The sequence below is a fragment of the Vicugna pacos genome, chromosome 15 (genome assembly GCF_048564905.1).
Source record: "Vicugna pacos chromosome 15, VicPac4, whole genome shotgun sequence".
NCBI lineage: Eukaryota > Metazoa > Chordata > Mammalia > Artiodactyla > Camelidae > Vicugna > Vicugna pacos.
Genome location: NC_133001.1, coordinates 39,881,997 through 39,902,845, shown reverse-complemented (window position 1 = coordinate 39,902,845; position 20,849 = coordinate 39,881,997). Strand labels below are relative to the sequence as shown.

The window sequence follows — 20,849 nt, the reverse complement described above, 5'->3', positions numbered from 1 at the left end:
TCTTTCCACTCCTTGTGGCTCATGGGGTATCAGTAAAGGGAGGAAAGTTGTTAAAAAGAACCTACCACATTGTTCCTTAGGGATATATAAACCCTAAGGATCCCACTGACAGGGCAAGATTCTGGTACCCCAAATCGGCAAGCACAGGTGAAGCCCACCCACCCCTAACAGAAAGCTGGCTCAACGAGGCTCCCTTCTGGCTGGCTGTGTTACTCTGTCCCACCTCAGCGCTGGCACCGGCAGCCGGCAGCCAGCAGCCGGCAGGGAGGTGGGCCTCGGCGTGGACCATCAGTGGCCTGGCTGTATGGTTCTATTGAAGGCTGAGTGGAAGTGGGTGTGTGGCAGGACTGTACATGACCACGTGGGTGGGGGTCAGGCTCTCAGTGGTGAACGTCTTCCAAGTAGGGATATCCTGTCCACTGCATGGACCTAGCATCCCTGACTACATGCCATAAGTCACAGTAGTCTCAGAGAATAAGGCAGTTAGCAGGGAAGGACTTAAGGGCCAAACCCCCATTTGAAGAAATGGAGTAGGATCAGAAAGCGAGAGTGGAAGGTTGAGATGACAACAGTTACTCGAACTGAGAATTAATGCTGCCCTTCTAGCCTTGGGGAGGATGGGGCTTTGGCAAGGGCTGAGAAGCAGGGCTGGGCTGTGATTAGCTGAGGTGGCCACGGGGTGGCACTGTCTCACCACCATCGGTGGCTGCACTGTGGCCTGATTCCACCTTTCCAGGGCAATGTCAAAGCTAATGATCAACCCCAGATGTGTGAAGGGGCATTGTTTTTTCATTCCATGCATACAGTATAATTTCTATTTTTTAAAATTGAAATATAGTTGACATGCAATATTACACTATTTGCAGGTGTACTGGAAAATGATTTGACATTTGCATATAGTATGAAATGATCACACAGTAAGTCTAGTAACCATGTGTTCCCATACAAAGTTATTACAATATTATTGACTGTATTCCTAATGCTGTAACGTACAGTGAAGAGGCTTCTGAACTTCCATCACTGAAAACATCATAAAAGGAGCAGCAGCTCCCAGGCTGAGGGAGAGGAGCACTCTTTAATTTCCCAGAGAGTAGGTCTCAGTAAGAGCTGGTGCTGCTGCATGGCTAGGGGATCTTTTTTTCCTGCCTAATTGCTGCCTCTTAATGATGATTTGGCTTATAAGCCTCAGGACCTGCCTCCCCAAGTGTGTGCTGTGGAAGGGACCTTAGAGATCTCCAAGTTCTGCCCCTTCATTTCAGAGAAGAAGGTATCCTGGAAAGAGAAGGCCATTCCTCAAAGCACACAGAGCCGTATGGAGGCAGAACTGGGATTTGAACCTGAGACTCCAGAGTCCTTGCCTGGTGCCCTGTCCACTCCCCACACTCCCCGTCTTTACACTACGCATGCTCATTCACTCATTCCCTTCACACTATTGAACACTTACTCTATGCTATTTTCTTTCCTTTGTGCCTGAACAGAACTGGAAACTCTTAAAGACGTAAGATGACAGTGACACTATGAGGGTGACACAGCTGGGGGTCAGTTTCCTTCCCCTGGCTCAAGAGTATTTACCAATATCATCTATTATTTATGCAAAAAAAGGGGCAGGAATGAGATGAGAATTCAGATGAAGACAGAGTCAGACAGATGATAGGGCGATTCCGCTGAAAAGGCAGCTTGGACAAATTGGAAGGTGGATGCTTCGAAGCTGCAACAACTGTGACCATCAGGGGGCAGTGTTTCACCACATCCTGCTTGGTCAGAGAGACTTTTCTGAGCACTGAAAAAAGTCAATCTTTTAAGGGAACAGAAGAGTGTTTAAAAGGAGTCTAAGTGCGGAAAAAAGAAGATATATCAGTCTGAACTTGAAACTGATCTCTGGAAGGCAGTCATTTTTTCGTTTTGCCTATCTCTTCTGACTCCGGCAGCTATGGAGCTGACAACAGCTGTAAAGTTGGAGAATTATGTCTCTGTATCCAGCCCCTTTCACATGGCCCTTCTCCCGTGGTCCAGACTTGTGCATAACCTTAGAAGTCCTCTGGGGACTTCTGGCGGTCTCAGAGAGGATGGTCTAGAGGGATGCCCCAGCCAGTACAGCCTCCAGCCTGTCCATCCTCCTCTCTACTGTCCTCCATCAGGCTGAAAAGTCGGCCAGACTGCCCATTCCGCATCTATCTGCTCAGATTCAGACATCACCTGCTCTGCTGTAGCCCAGTGTCGCTGGTGTACTCATTATGGACCACTCCGCTGGGATGTTAAGCACTTTTGGCTTGGCTGAGGGATGGTTAATCAACAACCTTGTCAGAGTGATGGATTCTTCTAGGATTATTGCTTAATTAGCTTGTTTAGAGGTAAAAATCAACCAGGACATCAGTTCTTGGGGAGCTGGAAGGAAGGGGAGCAGTGAGCTGGCAGTAAGAGGACGGGACCTTAGACATCCCAGGTAGCAACTTGTGGCTGTAAGTGGGATGGTGGGAGGCCTCTGACCAGAGCAGATCTTCAGCTTGAACGCATTAGCCATTTCATAGCCACCCCAACTGCTGTTGTTCAGAGCATTTCCACCATTCAGTGGAGCTGCAAAGGCAATGATTCCTGAAATGTCACCCAAGGACCACAGGCATCACTTGGGAGCTTTAAAAAAAAAAAAAGCAGATTCCCAGGTCTAGCATCAGACTTTCTGGATCAGAATCTCTGAGGTTTTTAAAAAAAGTTATCCCAGGTTTTTAATGCACAATAAAGTTTGAGAGCCACAGCCCTGATCAGCGTTGGGCAAGTCAACATTTCCCCTGGCAACAGACCCAAATGAGTGGGCTCAATGGCCACCCCTCCCCCCAACACCCACAGACCCAAGTCTCCCTCCTTCCGTTTTAGTCTCCTGACTTCTCTCACATCCTTGGTCTCTCCCGTCTTATTTTGTCAAGATTGCTCCCTGCCATGTCTCATTTGTCTGCCCGCTGTCTGTCTGAACCATCCTTCCCCCCGCCAGCTCTCCATTTTCATCTTCTGTCTTTCCCTCTCCCCTTTTTTCTCTTTCCTCTGTGCTGACTATTGTGTGGGCACCCAACACTCTATATACCCCCTTCTATATTCTGTCCCATCTGGCAGGGGCTGGGAGCTTAAGAACTACCTTCCCAGTAGAGTTCCAGATACACTTCAAGTCCCACCAGTGAGAAGCACTTAAGGTTTGGAAGGCAGCAAAGAGACAGAAGCCTTGTCATTCTGTCCCTGGCTGGATGGGCAGACGTGTGGGCAGGTGGGAGGTTCTGTCCTGTAATTCACCCACTTAGGGCCGCAGGCAGCTGTGATGGTTCTGGCCGTTCCCTAGAGTGTCTGGCGAGGGCAGTGGCGGCAGCTTCTAGGTTCTCTGCAAGCTGGTGGTGAACCTGAGACTGGGGGTGATCTTCTCAGGTCTGTGCTCCTCCAGCCAACCTAACAGCTTTGAGAGCACCTCATCCCCTGTGTTAAATCCCTCCTTGAAATACCTCAAGCGGGTCCTGTTCTCCTGCCTGACACTGCATGATACCCTCTCCATTCTTCCTCCCACTTAACCTTTCCTTCTATTCTACGCTCCCTCCCCCATCCCTATTTCCCAACCCCTTCTCCTAATTGGCTATTGTATGAAACTGAAAGTTTTAAATGTTTAGTTTTGGATAAGTTACAGTATTTCTGATTTAAAATGTAGGTGAACTGAACATTGTTTTAGGTTGGAAAACCTCTCGTTGAACTGAGCTGCCTGTATCTGAGGCCCCGGTGGATTCTGTTCTAGGTCAGGGCCCTCAATGGAGCACAGGGGATGGGGAGAGGAAGGGGCGAGGGAGACCACAGGCATAAGAGAGCACAAGTGGGCAGGTGTGTTGGACTTTGTACCCAGACGTTTAGCTGAAAGTCATCTCTGAGTCCTGCCGAAGTGACTCATTCATTCTTTTGAGCTTTTCTTTTCTTTCTCCCTCCCTCCCTCCCTCCCTCCCTTCCTTCCTTCCTTTCTCTTTCTTTCTTTCTTTCTTCCTTTCTTTCCTTCCTTTCTTCCTTTCTTTCCTTCCTTTCTTTCTTAAGCCGAGTCTATGTTGACCTGTCAGGACCAGTGTTGTACGTGCAGAAGACTGTACGTAAGAGGGCAGTCTGACAGCCCAGGACTTGGGTCTGCTGACATTATCTCTGTTGACCTCCAAAGTCCACGCTGATAACCATGGCCTTCTACCCCAGTTAACCAAGCAAAATGACTTGGCCCAGGCTTTACTGTGTGTCTGACCCTGCTCTGCTACTGAAATGATCTCAGACACTGCAGCAGTCCCCGTGGGATGCAGGTTAGCTCACTGAGTGTGTGTTTATTGTACTGGGATGCGTCCACCTTCAAATGCTAACCTAGGTCCTGAGCATGGGTGTTCACATGATGGCACATCCCTGCCCATGCCATCCACCTTCTGATGGCTTCTGCTCAGAAAGGTCACATTCTGGAAGGTTCCTACCTTTCTGTCCTCTTGACACACACATTCACAAGGATTTCCTCATCGGAGAGCTGCTTCCATGGATGCGTTCTCAAGTGCCAGTTCTCCTGAGTGGGGTCTGGCCTGGCCACTCTTTGGAATCTCTTCTGAACTCTAGTGGGCCATGACCTTGTGGAGCTAGCTGATGACCACTTTATGGATAAGGAAGGAAGGAGTGGGGAAGTGCCTACCTTGCTGGCTGGATTTCCCCTTCCCCACATGTAGTTTTCATCCAGAACTAAAATCCTATTTGTCCTAAAGGAGTTGAAGACCTTTAGGGAAACTATGTTTTATTTTGCCATTTGGCTGCGAAACAATCAGGATTCAGACACTGGGGAGTATGAATAGTTCTGCAAACACCCAGCGGACTGCCCCCATATCACATGGCATGCTGTGGGTGGACTGACTGGTTCCTTCTGGATTTTCCAAGAAATGGATTGAATTGGTGGAGGGGACTGAGAGGCAGCTTTCCCACAAGGGAATAGCTCTTGTTTCATTCTCCAGGGATCCAAGGCAGGTGTCTCCAAGTGTTCAGATCACCTGATCTGTGACCGCAGGCTAATGAGAGCCTGACCCAGCTGAGGATCCAGCCCAGGCTCCTTGAAGGCAGCTTTGACTACGTTCCAGGCAGAGCAGGCTTCCAAGTATCACAACCACAGGGGCAGCACAGCCCGACGAGATGAGAGCCAGATTCTTGAGTGATCACTGGGAGTCTGTCCTAGAGAAAGACACAGACACTCAAATGCAGAAGGCCCAGGGCAAGTAAAGAAGCTTTTCCTTCCTTTGAGTGACCACAGAGGCCAGGCCCCATTCCCACAGACGCTGGTCAGGACGACCAGACCACAGAAGGAGCACATGTGCCACCTGCCGGCAAGGCTGGACCAGCTCCATCACACCTGTGTCTTCAATGGATGGGAATGTCTCCACCTCATTCTTCAAAATACCCTGGAGGGACCCTACCCACCTACTCTGCCCTGTCTAAGTGCAAACCACAGTTCACTTAGCACCTGAGTGCCCGCCGCAAAGTAGAAGGAAAGCTGGAGAGCAGGTGTTCCTTCAACCCCCTCGGTGGGTTGGAAGGGCTGAGAACAGGGGCAGCCAGAATAACCATAACTCTGTCCTCTGGTCCAGCTGAGCTGTGGGCCCCCTTGGAAGAGTGGTTTTTCTCAAGGGCACGTCTCCTAGATTAAAGTGATATTCTTGCGTAGATATTTTTTTCCACAACTCGAATCAACCAACTGTCCTGCCCACGTGGTAAAGAAGTGGTCTTGATTCTTCTTCTGTCTCCCTCCTCGTCTCTTGTATATTAAACTCCCATCTCTCAGATTATTTGCTAGTTTGCTTATTTATTTTTCATGAAAGTCCAGCCCAAGGTATATAATTAAGAAATTCAAACAGTATTATGAGGCATGAGGAAAAAACAGCAGTCCCCTGCCCCATTCTTATCCAAACTTCCTCTCTCCAAATTCTTCCTTCTGTGCTTTCTTCCTTACATCTAAATAGTATGTTCATTTGGTTACCCCTTGACTTGCCAATTTTAAATGCTTACTGACGTCTTATGATGGAAGACGGGGCTGGGATGTTCCTAACCCACTTCCACTGTATCTTCTCTCCCTCCATTTTCTAACGTATTTATGTCTCATGTTTTGTTAAATCAGTATTCAATCTTTGTTTTATGACAATTATGTATGTACAGTTCACTGCTGAGTGAAGAGATACTCTGGGTTCACATTTCCTCTCTTCTAGAATTCTTTGTTTTTCCAGAAGTTAATTTGAAAAACCTGCTTAGTTTATGTCACTATCCTAATAATTCTTCCAAAATCCTCCAGCAGAATTTCAAAATCCTCCTGAACACTATTTTCCCCATGATGAAGGGAGTAGATAAACCTACTGGTCCCTTACTCCCCCAAGGTCACTCATCCTGCCCCCTGCTGGGCTTCTTGTTCAGATGTACAGCCTTGGCCTTTGACTTCCTAGCTAGTGAAGGATCAAGTGCTGGACCTCCTGTTTCTTGAATTCCAACTCTTCCTCCTTCTTGGTTTATGCCCTTGGTGTGTCCCTGTTATTGTCCTAGTTGGATGCATTTCTCTTTAAAAGCGAGTTCTGGAAAGCTGGACACCCTGGGTTTAAAGGGTGCCCGGGAATCACCAGGTGTGTGCTTGCCCAAAGAGGTGGGGAGTTTTCACAGCCAGACAAATATCCAGGCAAATCCAGACTTCTCAGCTGTCAAAAAGAATTTCTTTGGTCTGAAGGATGGAGAGATGGATTTATTAGGAGAGAAGGAGACCCTCTCTTGTGAAAACTGCCGTTGGTAAATCAGGACCAGGGCCACTGCTGTTTATATTTCACCTGGATGCAGAGTAGGAGGAGGGGGCCCATTCCTCAAGACGCTTTATTTCTGTGTGGTGGGAAACTGTTATCAATGCTGACTTTGTTAGAACAAGGCACTTTACTGCCATATAGACAGTTCATCAGCGTGAATGCAGATGACATTAGCTAGATAAACTCTCAGCAGACTTGCCGTGTACTGAACTTTCAGACTCTAAATCAGGTGCACTCAACATAGCCTCAAATGCCCAAGGACCGTATACCAAAGCACTGGGTATTAGCATTCTTTAAAGTAAGAGCTTGACTGTCTTATAACAATTTTAACATAAAACACGCCCCTTGTATGACCATGGAGGCACATGCTCTGTTCAAAAGAAACAGATATGCTGGGGGTGGGGGAAGAGGATGTGTCTGGTTGCACATTTTGGTATCCCAATTTACTAAGTTAGAGGAGAGCAGATGGGTTGAAAGATGAGAGAGAGAGAGGAACGGAAGTGTTCTCCCAATGGGAGTGCACCCCAGCTTGCCTGGCGGATCCAAGGGCAGGTAGAAGCTTCTTGTACACAGTCTACAGGGAGCGGTCCAGCATGAAAGGAGACTGGCGAGGGGCTTCAGTGACCCCCCAGTCTCTGGAAGAAGTCTACTTAGGTCATCTGACAAGGCCTTCCGTTGTTTCAGTGACCACTTCCTTGCATAGAGGACCAAACGAGCAAGGAGAGGGACTGCCCTTTGGACTGAATGCTGGCCAACAGGGAACCTGGGAGGGATGGAAATCTTACAAGGAAATCACTTTGACTTTGTAGTATCGAAGTCAGGGGATATTGGGCAGGGTTGAAATATGCCCAGGACTCAGGAAAGCCAATTTCAAAAGGATGAGAGGATTAACAGGTCAGACGGTAGCCTTTATAAAAGGATACAGACCATGACGTATCAGAGATATTGTAACAAGATAATGTTAACAACCTGCTGCCCACCAATCCCAATGTGATAGAAGGTAGAAATAGCTAAAACAGCACGAAGACGTGGGTTTAAGACAATATTTACGAAAGTTGGGATGAGAACAAGACAAAGGAAGACACAAACCGGAAAGGACAATTTCTTTCAGTCATTTGGGAAATCATTACTGAGTGGTTTCTCTACACGCTAAGGAGATAGCAACAAATAAGACATACCTAGGCTGACAGTGCACAAGGGAATACAGACATCAAGCAAGTAACTGAAAGCGTGTTGACTCAGCAAACTACCAGTGGAGGGGAACTTTCTCAACCTGACAAATGGTATCTACAAAAACCCCACAGCTGACTTTATACTTATTGGTGAAATATGAGTATTTTCTCCCAAGATCAAGAACACAAGACTGTCTGCTTTCTCAGCCTCTACCCAGCATTGTATTAGAAGTTCCAGCCAGGACAATTAGGCAAGAAAAACAAACAAAAGGCATCCAGATTGGAATGAAGGAAACAAAACTATCTTCATTTGTAGATGACGTGATTATGTGTATGTATATATGCATGTGTGTGTGTGTGTGTGTGTATAAATAAGAAATCATCTAAAAAGCTATTAGAATCAAGAAAGGAGTTCAGCAAGGTGGCAGAATATAAGCTCAAGATATAACAGTCAATTTTACTTCTATACATGAGCAATGAACAATCAGAAAATAAAACTGTGTATAATAGCCTCAAATAGAATAAAATGTGTAAGAATAAATTTAACAAAGGAAGTGCAGGACTTCTACACTGAAAAACCACAAAACAATGTTGAAAGAAATTAAAGATCTAAAAATAACGGAGGGACATCTCATGTTCATGGATCAGAAAACATTCTATTGTGACATTGGCAATATTCCCTAAACTGATCTATAGGTTTATGTGATTGCCATCAAAATCCCAGCTGCCTTTATTTTCTGCAGAATTTGTTAAGATGATCCTAGAATTCATATGTAAATGCAAAGAACTCAGAATCACCAAAACACTCTTGAAAAAGAAAACCAAGTTGGAAGACCCACACTTCCTGATTTCAAAACTTCCTACAAAACTACAGTATTTAACACAGTGCAGTACTGGCATAAGGACAGACATACAGATCCATGGAACAGAATTTAAAGTTCAGGCATAAATCCTTACATTATGATAAACTGATTTTTGGAAAGGATGCCAAGACAATAAAATGAGGCATATAACAGTCTCTTCAATAAACAGTGCCGGGACAATGGGATACACACAGGCAAAAGAATGAAGTTGGACCTCCTACAACACACCATACACAAAAACTACCTCAAAATGGACCAAACACATCAATGTGAGAGCTAAACTATAAAACTCTTCAGAGAAAAACTTTGGAGTAAATATTCATGATCTTGGGTTAGGCAATGATTAGATACCACACCAAAAGTGTAAGTGACAAAAGAAAAAAGAGGTAAGTTGAACTTCATCAAAATTAAAAACTCATATTCTGAAAATGGTATCATCAAGAAACTTAAAAGACAACATGCAAAATGAGAGAAAATGTTTGTAAATGGTGTAATCGACAAGGGATTAATATCCAAACTATACAAACAGTTCACATAACTCAATATAAAAAACAACAGTCCAATTGAAAAAAAAAGGATAGAAGATTTGAATGGACATCTTTCCAAACAAGACATACAGATGGCTAATAGGCACACGAAAAGATGCTCAACATTGTTAATTATTAGAGAAATGCAAATCAAAGCCACAATGAGGTATCACCTCACACCTATCAGAATGGCTGTCATTAAAAACTCCACAAATAACAAATGTTATTTTGAGGATGTGGGAATTCTTATACTCTGTTGGTGGGAATGTAAATTGATGCAGCCACCATGGAAAATTGTACGGAACTTCCTTGAAAAATTAATACTAGGCTCTGTGTGCCTGCACTGTATAAGAAACTGAACCAACACGTAGGACCGCAGGACACGCCCAACCACTTGAATGGGCACAGCATGCTACCTTTCACTGGTGTCAAGGAAGACTGAGCTGTGCATCTTGGCCTCAGAGGAGGGCCTTCAGTGACCAGCTGCCTGCACAGCGCTCACTGGCTGCTCAGCTGGTGATGTCTTTCTGGCTTGCAGCCTCGCTGAGTCCACCCAAAGTATTCCATGTTTACGATGACCTCATCGACAGCCCACAACAGGTGATAACTACTCTGAATCATTCAAGACTCAGCTCCCAGACAGTCTCCTAGAGAGACATCACATCTTCTAGGCCAAGGCAGTTGTACCATCATCTTTGTGTGAACCTCTGTGTTAGCCTTCACTAGACTATTGTAACTGATTCATTACATTTACATTTCTGTCTCTTTTACTCCATAGCAAGACCCTGTAATGTAAGGACTGAGTTTGACTTCCCTAAAGACCTATATATCCATCTGTCCATGGGAGATCTCCATACGGGTGTCCCACAAGCACATCACCACGTCCAAAGCTGAACCCATATGAAGCACCCTCTCTTCATGTCCATATAACACCCAAGCCTCTGTCACTGCTTCTTGTATATTAGAGTATAGTTTCCTGTTTATAGGACTCTCTCTCCCACTAGGTAGTGAGCAACAGACGTCAGAAATCATGTGAATTCTATTTATCTTTGTGCCCCTGGAGCCTAGCACAGAGCCTCCCATATAGGAGCTATTCAATAAACAGTCACTGAACTGAAAAAAAAATTAATAATAGAACTACTGTTATGATCCAACAATTCTACTTCTGGGTATTTATTCAAAGAAAACAAAAACATTAACTCAAAAAGATATAGGCACCCTCATGTTCATTGTGGCATTATTTGTAATAGCCAAGGCATAGAACAACCTAAGTGTCCCTCAAAGGATGAATGGATAAAGAAATTGTGGTTATATGTATATACAATAGAATATTATTCAGCCATAAAAAAGGAGAAAGTCCTGTCATTAGTGACAACATGCATGAAGGGCATTATGCAGTGCAGTAAGTCAGAGAGGGACAAATACTGTATGATTTCACTTATATGTGGAATCTAAAGAATAGCAACAACAAAAAACCCAAACCAAACTCATAGATACAGAGATCAGACTAGTGGTTGCCACAAGTTGGGGGTAAGAGGTTGGCCAAAATGTGTGAAGGTGATCAAAAGGTTCAAACTTCCAGTTATAAGTTTTGGGGATGTAATGTACAGCATGGTGAATATAGTTAGTGGTACTGTGTTGTATATTTGAAAGTTGCTAAAAGTAACCTGTAAAAGTTCTTATCATAAGAAGAAAAAATAACTACGTAAGGTGATAGATGTTAACCCCACTTACCACAGTAATCATTTCACAATATGTACCTATTTCAAGTCATTTTGTTGTATGCTTAAAATGAATACAATGTTAAATGTCAATTACATCTCAATAAAAGTTAATTAATTTAAAAAAAGAATTCTAAATCCCTCACTTGTAACTTCCAGGACACACTCTTTCATGAATGCCCACTGGTCTGCATGACTGGGATGAAATCTGCAGCATTGGTCTTGAAACTCAAGGGACAAGGGGCTGAGCCGTGGCTCACACACACAAGGGCTCTGTAGTCTCAGTGGTGGCGGGGTCTGCTCCCAGGGAGAAAGTCCCCCGTGCAGCTCCTGGAGGAGAAGGGGAATTTCCTAGGAGGAAATGATTCAAAAGCTTCCATGTCTTACCTGGGCTCTGGGGTCTGTTCTGCCGCTTGCTTCAGTTGTACATCACCAGGTTCATCCACTGAGAAATGAGCATCATTGTTACAACCAGTCTTTAAACTTGTTAGCTTAATACAGAGGAGGGTAAATGGTACCCTCTTTATTTGAAAGACCTCAGTCTAATCTCATCAACCCTTTCCAGCTAATTCCAACCCAAGCAGGAGGCCTCAGCCCTCCGTTGCAGTGCAGCTTCTGCTAATCCCTCAGTAGTGCAGGTGCTGAGAGGGACAGCTGAGGTCGACCAGCTGGCTGGGCCAGGACGCTCTTTCAAACACTCACTGGGAGTAAGTTTAATGTACAGTGAGCTCAGTAGGTGTTCCTTAGTTCCCTCTTGGATTTATGACTCCCACATAATCCTCTGCTTTATTAAGCTATTGGAAAAAAATAAAATCTGTCTGCCAAGATCCTAAAGCAGCCTTGGCAGCCAGCAATATATAAAGGCAGTAATTGGAGGCAGGAGGGGCCGGCAGCTTGGCTGGCCTTTGACAGACTGCTGAGTAGCCTCCGGGAGAGCAATGCCCCCTAGAATCAGGTGAGAGGGGTGGGCTGGGGTTGTGCCCTGTCTCTGGAAGGGGGAGGTACCTCACCTCCATTTTTGTCAGGTAGACTCCTCTTCCATCCTTGGAGAGGTTATGGAAAGCCTCTGGGGTAAAGAGGAAGAGAGGAATCAGGACAGGCCTGGGGGCACGTGACATTCAAGGCAATGTGGTGATTCTGTGAAAAGCCCCAGGGGAGCTCCGTCTCCCCTCCTCTTCTCTTTCCAGCCAAACTCTACAGCTGAGGGACAGCTCAGGGCTCACCTCTTGAAACAGCTCTCTCTGATGGCTCGGTCCCACACGACCCTCCCCTTTCCAGTTTCCTTGCACTTTGTACCCCCTACACTTGGCCGTGGGGATGTCAGGGCTTGTCTTAGGAAGTATTTCAGGGGCACCTCCCTTGTCCAACTGAGAATTCTCTGGAGCAAAGGTTATGTCTCTGGCTTTTCTTTTACCCTCCCAGGGCTCAGGTCTTCCCATCTGATTAATTGCCTTGCTCCGAGCTAGGGGGTTTTTTGAGTGATGTCACATGGCGTGGACAGTGGGGGAACCTCCTGCCCTGACCAGCTCGCTTGTGTGTGCAATCCTTCAGCACAGACCAAATCATTCCTTGCATGACTGAAGAGGAGGTTTAAACCATAACCCAATCTGGAGAGGGGACACGGTGATTAGTTCCTGAAAAAGGTGCTGAGTAAGGTGATCAAAGGCCTGGGATGGGGGGATGTCCTGGAGCGAGAAGGGTACAGAGAGTGGTTGGGGACACAAGCCAACTACACCCTCACATAGGCCAACGCTGGCTCTGTCCCCTGGGCAAGGGCTCCTAGCAGGACTCCAGCCCTCCCCACTACGAAGGACTTGTCCAGGCCTGGGGCTGAGTGTATCCCTGGGCCCCTCCTGTGTTCTCTGGTCACAGGGAAGTTGCCCCCAGGTGACACTTACTTGTCATGGCTTCAAGGCGCATCAGGAGGCAGACCAGGCTGGGGAAGCTGACCCTGCCGGAGCTGTCGCTGTACCGGAGGCTCATTAGACCCAGCAGCTCGTTGCTGACAGAGACGCCTGCCAGGAAGTCTGGGCCACAGGGAGAGCCAGTGAGCGCGCGGGAGGCCAGGAGCGGGATGCAGGGACCTCGTGGCCTTCCACCACCTCAGCCCTCCCTCCTCGGCCCACTCGGTGGCTGGTCCACTCCTCTGCCGTGTATTTATGATTCTCCGGTTGCCTCTTGCTTGTTGGCTGCTGGGCCCCCACAACACTGTTCTGGAGTTTTGTCAGAGGCCAACTCAAGACACTCAAGACCCTTCATAATCATCTGATAATTCTCACGTGGGATGGGAGCTACCGAGACACCTCAAAGTTTGCTTCCGGCCCTGCCTGTCAGGCCTCTCTCTGCCGATGACTTTGTCTAAGGGAGGCTTCCTCCCCCACGCCGAGACTGCATGTGGGTCTCGTGCACAGCGGCTGCTGGGCTTGGTAAGTGTGACTCCTGGAGGAGGGATTCAGTCCTAAGTCACCGGTCCAGGGAGCAGAGACCTCAGGTGGTGGCCAGAGGCAGGCAGGCAGAGGTGCCTTGCCCTCTTTGGGTCTTGTTGTCTTATATGTCTAGTTATGAGTTTCAGGGAGGCACCAACCCCAGAGCTGACAGTGGCAGACAGAATAAGGGCCTGCGCGCCCTGGTGAGCTAGCAGAACCTTGCAAACCAAACCCCTAATGGAGGGGACAAGCCTGGTGGCCTGAGGGCCCCACACAGCCAGAGACCTGTTTAGGTTCTCCTGCAGAGTTTAAATGGAAATTTGCATTCCTTTAGATAGGGCCTACCTCTTGGGCTTGCCATATTCTCAAATCACACCCCTTCCCCCTTTTTTTTTTTTTAACAGGAGCTCCATTGCCCCTTTCAGTCACCCACCTTGCCCCGCCCAGCTTTTCTGTTGAATTCCAACTGTTCTCTTTCTCGCTGCTATTATTCTGGAGTCATTAGTGAAGCCTCCTTTAAAGATTTCATCTTTTGCTGGCTATTCAGTGGCTCTCAAAGTATGATCCCCAGACCAGGAGCTCTGGGCTTACTTGGAAACTTGTCAGAAAGGCAAATTCTTAAGCCCCACCCCAGCCCTCCTGAATCAGGTACTCCGGTTGGGTGAGGCAGCTCACCAATCCCCACTTTGACAAGCCTACAGGGGGTTCTGACCTCAGCCCTCTGCTATGAAGAATTAAGGAAGGAGCGAGGCTGAAGCCGGGGGAGCAGCAGCTCAGGTTCTGATTCGTGTGCAGACTGGGAGTCCTGGGAGCCCTGGAGGCTGCCCTTTCAGCGGTAACCCGCCAGCATCGAAATTTTCCATTTTATTCAGGAAGGTGGCAATTTCCTGAATTAACCTTTCTGTGATCCATTTCCCCCACTGGTACAGTGGGGATAATGATTCCTGCCCTTCCCAGTCCCAGAGCTGCTGAGACAATCCAACGAGGTGACGGGAGTGCAAGTTCCTGCTGAACTTCCGCGCCCTCCAGTGTTATTATCGTCAGCCCAGGACTGAAGCACTGCCTCCTTGAAGCCGACAGATGCCATTCGATTTCACTTAGGCCCAGACCCTCGGTGAAGAGAGTATATCAAACCCACCCATGGGTATTTAACCCTGATGGCCCGGACGCTGAGATGAAAGCGTCTTCAAAGCGAGCTTGATTTCTGGTAGGGTATCAACTGTGAGGGGTTACTTTTGCACAATTAGAGCTGTGCTGGGGAGAAAAGGCAATCGGCAGAATTGACCCGCATCGGAGAACTCAGGCGGGGGAGGGTGAAGTCTGAGTTTGGAGCCAGGAGGCCCACAGAGGCCAGGGTGAACCAGGGGAGGACACAGCTGCCCCTCTCCCAGCCTTGCCTACAGCATGCTAGGGGCGTGGGCATTGCACACCCCCCGCTGCCGCCCCCAGTCTTCACTGCAAAGGGCCCTCTGCTTTACCTGTGTCATTTATGGCCTTCCACAAATCCGAGCTCAGGAAAACTCTGGAGTTCTTCTGGGTGTTCTGGAAAACACTCTGATACGGAAAAACAAGTAGGAAGCCTGTGTGAGTCCCAAGCCACCTGGAAGAGGATGTCTGGTAGGGGGAGGTCCTGCGAAATTCCTTTTCCATTCACTAGAACAGTAGGGAAGGCCCAGCTCAGAGGCTGGCACGGTGAGCAGCTGAGGACAGGGGAAGGGCTCTGCCTGATAAAGCCAACCACCTGGCTGTGGGGGCGAGGGGGCGGCGGTGTGTGGCTGCCGTCCCTCTCCCAGGCCCGCACTTCTCCTGCTCCCGACCTGCCCTCCTTCCTCTTCCTCACCCCTCAGACTGGGCTCCTGCCCAACAGGGAGCTTGCCACTTTCCAGGGAGGTGGAGAGCTCTCTAAAGAGTTCACCTAGGGTGGGGGTTAAGAGCACAGGCTTCACAACCAAATCGCTGGGTGTGAACCCCGGCTCAACTACTTGGCAGCTGTGTACCCTTGGGCAAGTTACCTGATCTTTCTGGGCCTCAGTTTCCCAACCTGTAGCACAGGGCTAGTTTCAGTACCTACCTCAGAGGCTTGTTGCAAGAAGTAAGTGAGCACATCTTTATAAAGTGCTTAGGAGCGCTCTGAGTAGCAACGCTGAAGGCAGGCGAGAACCACATCCCAGACCAGGGACAGCCCCAGGATGAAGTCACTCCAACACCTCAGCTGGGTCCAGGGCGGCTCTACGTTTGCCTGGGACTTTCTGCCTCTCCCTAATTCTACCCTTACCCCTGGCATCCTTATGCTTCCCAGGTAAGGACACAGATGCTCAGGCAGGTGAGTAACTTGCCTTTGATTAAGCAGACAAGCACCACAGGACTCAATGCGGGACTCCGAATTGTGGTCTACGCTCAGCCTCCCTGCCGGAGCTGTTTCAAAGCAAAATACCCCTGAGCAGGCGTGCAGCTGAGGTCTCCTGCGGGAGACAATTACTGTGAAATAGCTGAGAACGTTCCCTGGCCTCTTTTGGCTTTGGGTGAGCGTTTTCTCAACTAGGTACTGACTCATTCAGTAATGCATTCGTTCGGTCATTTTTGAGTGCCTGGTGTGTGCTATACCCTGTGGAAGGCACTGGGGAGAAGGATGCATATGAGGAAATCCCTGCTCTGGAGGGCACGGTGATCTAATGGGAGAGGCACATCAGCCTGGTGAGAAGCCAGATGACCCCAGTCGGGGATCAGGTGATATAAATCATATATAAAATAACATATTTTTATTTTATTGTTGTGGGCTCAAGTGTTAGGGGCCAAGGGGGAATTAATTGGGTCTGGGGTGGGGGTGGGCAAGGCTCTAAGGAAGGCCCCACAGGGAAGGAGCTTTGGGGGATAGACTCTCGGGCTGGGTGGGTACCAGCCAGGCTCAGGGTGCAGGGAGTGGAGGGCGAGGAGTCTCATGGGTGGGGCCTGAAGGAGTGAGTGGGATGAGTGAAGCGGCTTCTCTTAGTCCCCAAAGTAGGGTCCCAACTCATGCATCTCTGATGAGTTTTGACTTTGTCCTGAGAACAATGGTGAGGACATGCTGAAGCCACAGACCACCCCTGGGATTCTGATGTGTCTTCTGGCTGATGGAGGGGAAGGGAATGAAGAGGGCTGGTGGCCCGGGTGATGCTGCAGTGGCTGGGGGAAGGATGAGGAGGGCAGCGCTAGCCAGCGGTTTTAGCTGCAGTCCACGGGGACCCAGTTCTTCAGCCTCCTAGAGCAGTCCCCAGCTGGCCACTTGACCAGGTATTTCCTTGTGCCACCTAGTGGTGCTTGTACGTCTCCCCAAGCAAAAATGGGGCTCTCCTTGAGGGCGGGGATGAGCTCCCTTGTCTTTCATCCCCCCCAACCCTGGTGCAGGATCAGACACCCAGTAAATATATGCTAAAACAGATGGAATAGGAGGCTAGCCCGAAGAGAATATGCCGGTACCTGGCAGTGGACCAGGCGGATCCACAGCCTTGAAAACTCCTCTTGGTCAAGGCGCCCGTTCACCTTCAGCTGGTGGACAGTTAAGAGTTAACCAGATCTGTGTGCAGTGAGCAGAGGGGTGGAGGGCAGGGAGCAGCTCCATCCATCAGCTATCGCGGAGGTTGGTCCAGCGCCACCTGGATGTGGCCCCATGCCAGCTGGTTCCTGCTGCGTCTGAAAGGGACCTGGCATTGATTCATTTTACAGGGGAGAATGGGCAACTGGATGGAGAAGGAAGCCCTGAGAAAGGCGAGCCAACACCACGTGCATCCAGGGGAAGAGAGAGAACCCAAAACACAGCCTTCGTCAGAAGGGCCCCACTCCCTGCTGCCAGGGAGACAGTGGGGAGGAGCCAGGGGGATGGGGGTGGGTATCACTGCAACTCCTGAGGCCTCATGAGAGGTAAGTGTGCACTAGGTGTGCACCAGCGGCTGGACCACGCTCTGTGTATTAAAGCCAGCTCTAATCACTCCATACGCTGCATTTGATGAGAACTAATGAAAAGATGGATCTCTGAGGACCTGCAGGGGAGCTGGAGGGTGAGCAGGAGGAAGGGTAGAAAAGAACTGTCTGCTTTACAGGGGTCTAGCAGACATGGCCTCCCCTCGGGTTACCTGCCCCCTGCTGTGGGGCTGTTGAGGGCCATTTGGGTTCATCTGCGGGGATGGGCAGTGTCCCTGAGTGATTCCAAACCAGAGCCAGCAGAGACAGGGCCTGATTTACTATTTAATCAAGAAGGCCTCTTGTTCGACCATGGCCAGCTTCACATCCCCAGTCGAGCCTTGTTAAGAGTGAAAAAGCCGGGGATCTGCCTCACTGTAGGGAGACAGCACACACCCCAGGGAAGAACTGCAAGGCAGCAGGTGAGGGTGATGTCCACGAGGAGCCATCAGGGACACGGCGCGGCAGGGGGAGACGTGGCTCACCAGAGAGTGGAAGTCAGGACAGGAATCGGGAGACCTGGGTTTGACTCCCAGGCCTGCCACTTGTGGCCATGAAACTTAGGCAGTCACAGCACCACCCCACCCCACCCCACCCCAGCCTCATCTGCAAATGCAGCCGGACGGTAACGACGGGGTGCAGCTGCCGTGCAGACTGAGGAGTTTTCTATAAGGGTTGGTGGTGGTTCTCTTTATTCAACTGGGGGCTTGTTGAGCACGGAATTTAAATAGTGAGGACTCCTCCAGTAGTAAGGAGCGAGGTGGAAGGAAAACAGTTACCACTGGTGTTGCAAGGAGGCAGTGAAGGAGAATGTGTGAACAGACTTTGGAGGCTGAAAACTCCAAATCCAGGCACAAATTCTGACTAGCTGTGTGATTGAGGTGAATGACTAAACTTCTCTGAGCCCCTGTTTCTTCTATTGCAACATAGGATAATACTTCTTATATCACAGAGGTTACTGCAAGAATTACAAGGGAAAAATATACCGGTACCACTGTTGGCACGCAGTAGATGCTTGATAGATGGTATATTGTTACTGTGGCTGTGGTGGTTCTGGAGAGTTAATGAGTTGGTACAGAATCCCCAGAAACCCAGGCTCTTTGGTGAGCCCTTAGAACCAAGGAAGAAGAGAAAATACTGAGAGTGAGAAAAGGGTTCCCTAATGTCATAATTAACCCCCCGGGGAAGCCAACAGAGAGATGGGATCTTAGAGCCAGGGGAGGGGCAGGGGATGATGGCAAAGGATACATCCATCAGAGCCACGATGCTCTGGCACTGGTCCAGAGAGAATGTGTCCCCTGGAGGTCCTGAAGAGGGGAGAAAAGGAAGGACTAAAATGTCACGGAGCGGGGCACTGGACTGGCATGGCTGCAAGGATGGGGTTGGGGCCAGCGGGTCCTTACCTTTCAGGAATTCCTGGTTGAGAAGGCTCTGCAGCTGGGTAGCATCAATGTCCGGTCCCTGATCCAAGCAAGGAAGGGATGCAGGAATCACATCAGGGCTGGGGAGCTGAAGGGCACACTAAAAGCACTGGGATTTCTAAGCACTTAGCTCACCTTTGTCCCAGAGTCTCCTGATTGCCCCAGGCCACGGTGATAAGTCCCTCCAAACATCTGTAGTGCTTACTCCTGACATCTGATACCCAGTGTGGGTCACCTTGCATGTCCCTCTTCATTCATTATTGGCTGAAAGCAGTGTTTGCTTCCTCCCCACCATACCTGACACTTAGGAGCCCCTCCGGAGAAATATTATTGAATGAATCAATTCAGCCCTGCAGGTGTGTTTTCCCATCTGCTTCCAGAAAGGGACTGAGAGAAAACATGACTACTAAGCGTGTGTGTGGGGGGGGTGGATAAAAATGCCAGGAATCCAGGCTGAGAGAAGCTGCTCTAACTGAGCATGTTACTTAGCATGAGTCTTCCCAGCCACTGAAGCAGAAAGGGAGACATCATGGTTTTCCTTGGATAAAGAACAGGAACAACTGAGGTTGAGGGGAGAGAACCTTCTCCTGGCCTGAACTTCCGCAGGCGTCAACTCTTCTGTGGGGAACACCGAGCAGCTCGATGGGCATCAGAAGCAGAGCTGTTCTACGTGCAGTCATTTCTTACAACCGCCTGGTAAAGGCAGAGGGTGTGATGGGACATCATCATCCTGGGAAAGCTTTTCCATGGGAGGAGCTGGAGCAAGGTCTCCCAGCAGGGGGCTTTGCAGAGTGACACCAGGTCAGGTGGAAGGAGGTGGTTCCTTGGGGTCTTCTGAGAATCAGCACCCCACAGATGACAGACAAGTAGTCCCCAGGGTTGGCCTCACCACGCAGAATGGAAAGCAAAAGCAGCCCTACAGCTTGTCCTTATGGGAGTCATTTAGCTGGAAAAATGACCACCGACGATGTCCCTGGCGGAAAACATCCTGGAAGTGTCTGAAATCAGCCCTTAGGTCATCCCTCTAACATCTCACTGGTTGGTTATGTCAGGGAGTCAGTGTTGTGTGCTTGCCATCAACTAAGATTTTTCCCCCAAGAATTATGGCACCCCACTTTGAAGAGCAGTTAACATGTTGGTGAGAAATGCCAACTTATGTGGAATCACAACCAGAACATAAGCAGCTTTGGGGGATGGACTTTGTCCCCCCTCCTAGGACAGGCCCTGACCTGGATCCTGCACCCAGTAACCACCAGGATGTTGGAAGAGATGGGGCTAGGAATGGAGATGAAGGCTGCCTGAACAAACTCCCAGGGAACTGCACGTTGGCCTCTACCACTTCAATGGAAGATCCCCAAGGACTGATGCTCTGCAGTCCCGAAGGTGAGCAGAGTCTTCGAATGTCCTAGCATATTTGCTACACATTTGCTGACTGGGTAAGTAATGGACGATGGATGTGGCCTGTCCCAGAGGCCGAGTGTGTCCTTCCTTTCCCACAGACAGACCCTGAATTATAGTGTCATCATTACTGTTACAGCCAATGAAAGTAACCTGTGCTAGGGCAACAGAACTAGCAGGTCATTGCGTTTGTTCCAGGACCAGTTAAATGGATACAAGAAATCGGGGGAGAGGACAGAGTCAGTGCATGGACAAGTACTTTGCTTTCAACTTTCTTTGGAGGACAACAAACTCTGAGGACAGTTCACAGGTTGTGCAGAATGATGCCAGGTTGGCCCTGTTCAAGGTGCCCACCGAGGGGTGAAAGGAAGCTGGAGTCCAGTCTTTGTTCCCCTGCCCAGCTGTGCACCTTGGCACAAAGCTGCATCTGTCTTATTCTAATTCCTGCAAAGGCCGCATAGGGGCTATCAATTTTCCTCTATGACATTTGGTTGTTGTTTGGGAAAAGTCCTGATTAGGGAATCTGTACCATTTATCATATGACAAATTATGTTTTTTATTTCAGATGTACAGGTGCAA

At 48.7% G+C, this 20,849-nt stretch overlaps 1 protein-coding gene across 1 annotated transcript in view; it reads right to left on the bottom strand.

Annotated features, from left to right (window-relative positions):
* Nucleotides 1–4,757: 4,757 nt before the first annotated feature.
* The window catches only part of CAPN13 (calpain 13), a 131,678-nt gene continuing 115,586 nt past the window's right edge, over nucleotides 4,758–20,849 (bottom strand). The window contains exons 18-25 of the mRNA XM_072937958.1: nucleotides 18,855–18,912; nucleotides 18,700–18,758; nucleotides 16,972–17,040; nucleotides 14,994–15,069; nucleotides 12,988–13,116; nucleotides 12,100–12,155; nucleotides 11,477–11,534; nucleotides 4,758–5,202 (exon numbers count right to left, since the gene is read on the bottom strand). Coding sequence (XP_072794059.1) covers nucleotides 11,508–11,534; nucleotides 12,100–12,155; nucleotides 12,988–13,116; nucleotides 14,994–15,069; nucleotides 16,972–17,040; nucleotides 18,700–18,758; nucleotides 18,855–18,912 — 474 coding nt within the window. The 3' untranslated portion in view covers nucleotides 4,758–5,202; nucleotides 11,477–11,507. The remainder of the gene's footprint in view (nucleotides 5,203–11,476; nucleotides 11,535–12,099; nucleotides 12,156–12,987; nucleotides 13,117–14,993; nucleotides 15,070–16,971; nucleotides 17,041–18,699; nucleotides 18,759–18,854; nucleotides 18,913–20,849) is intronic.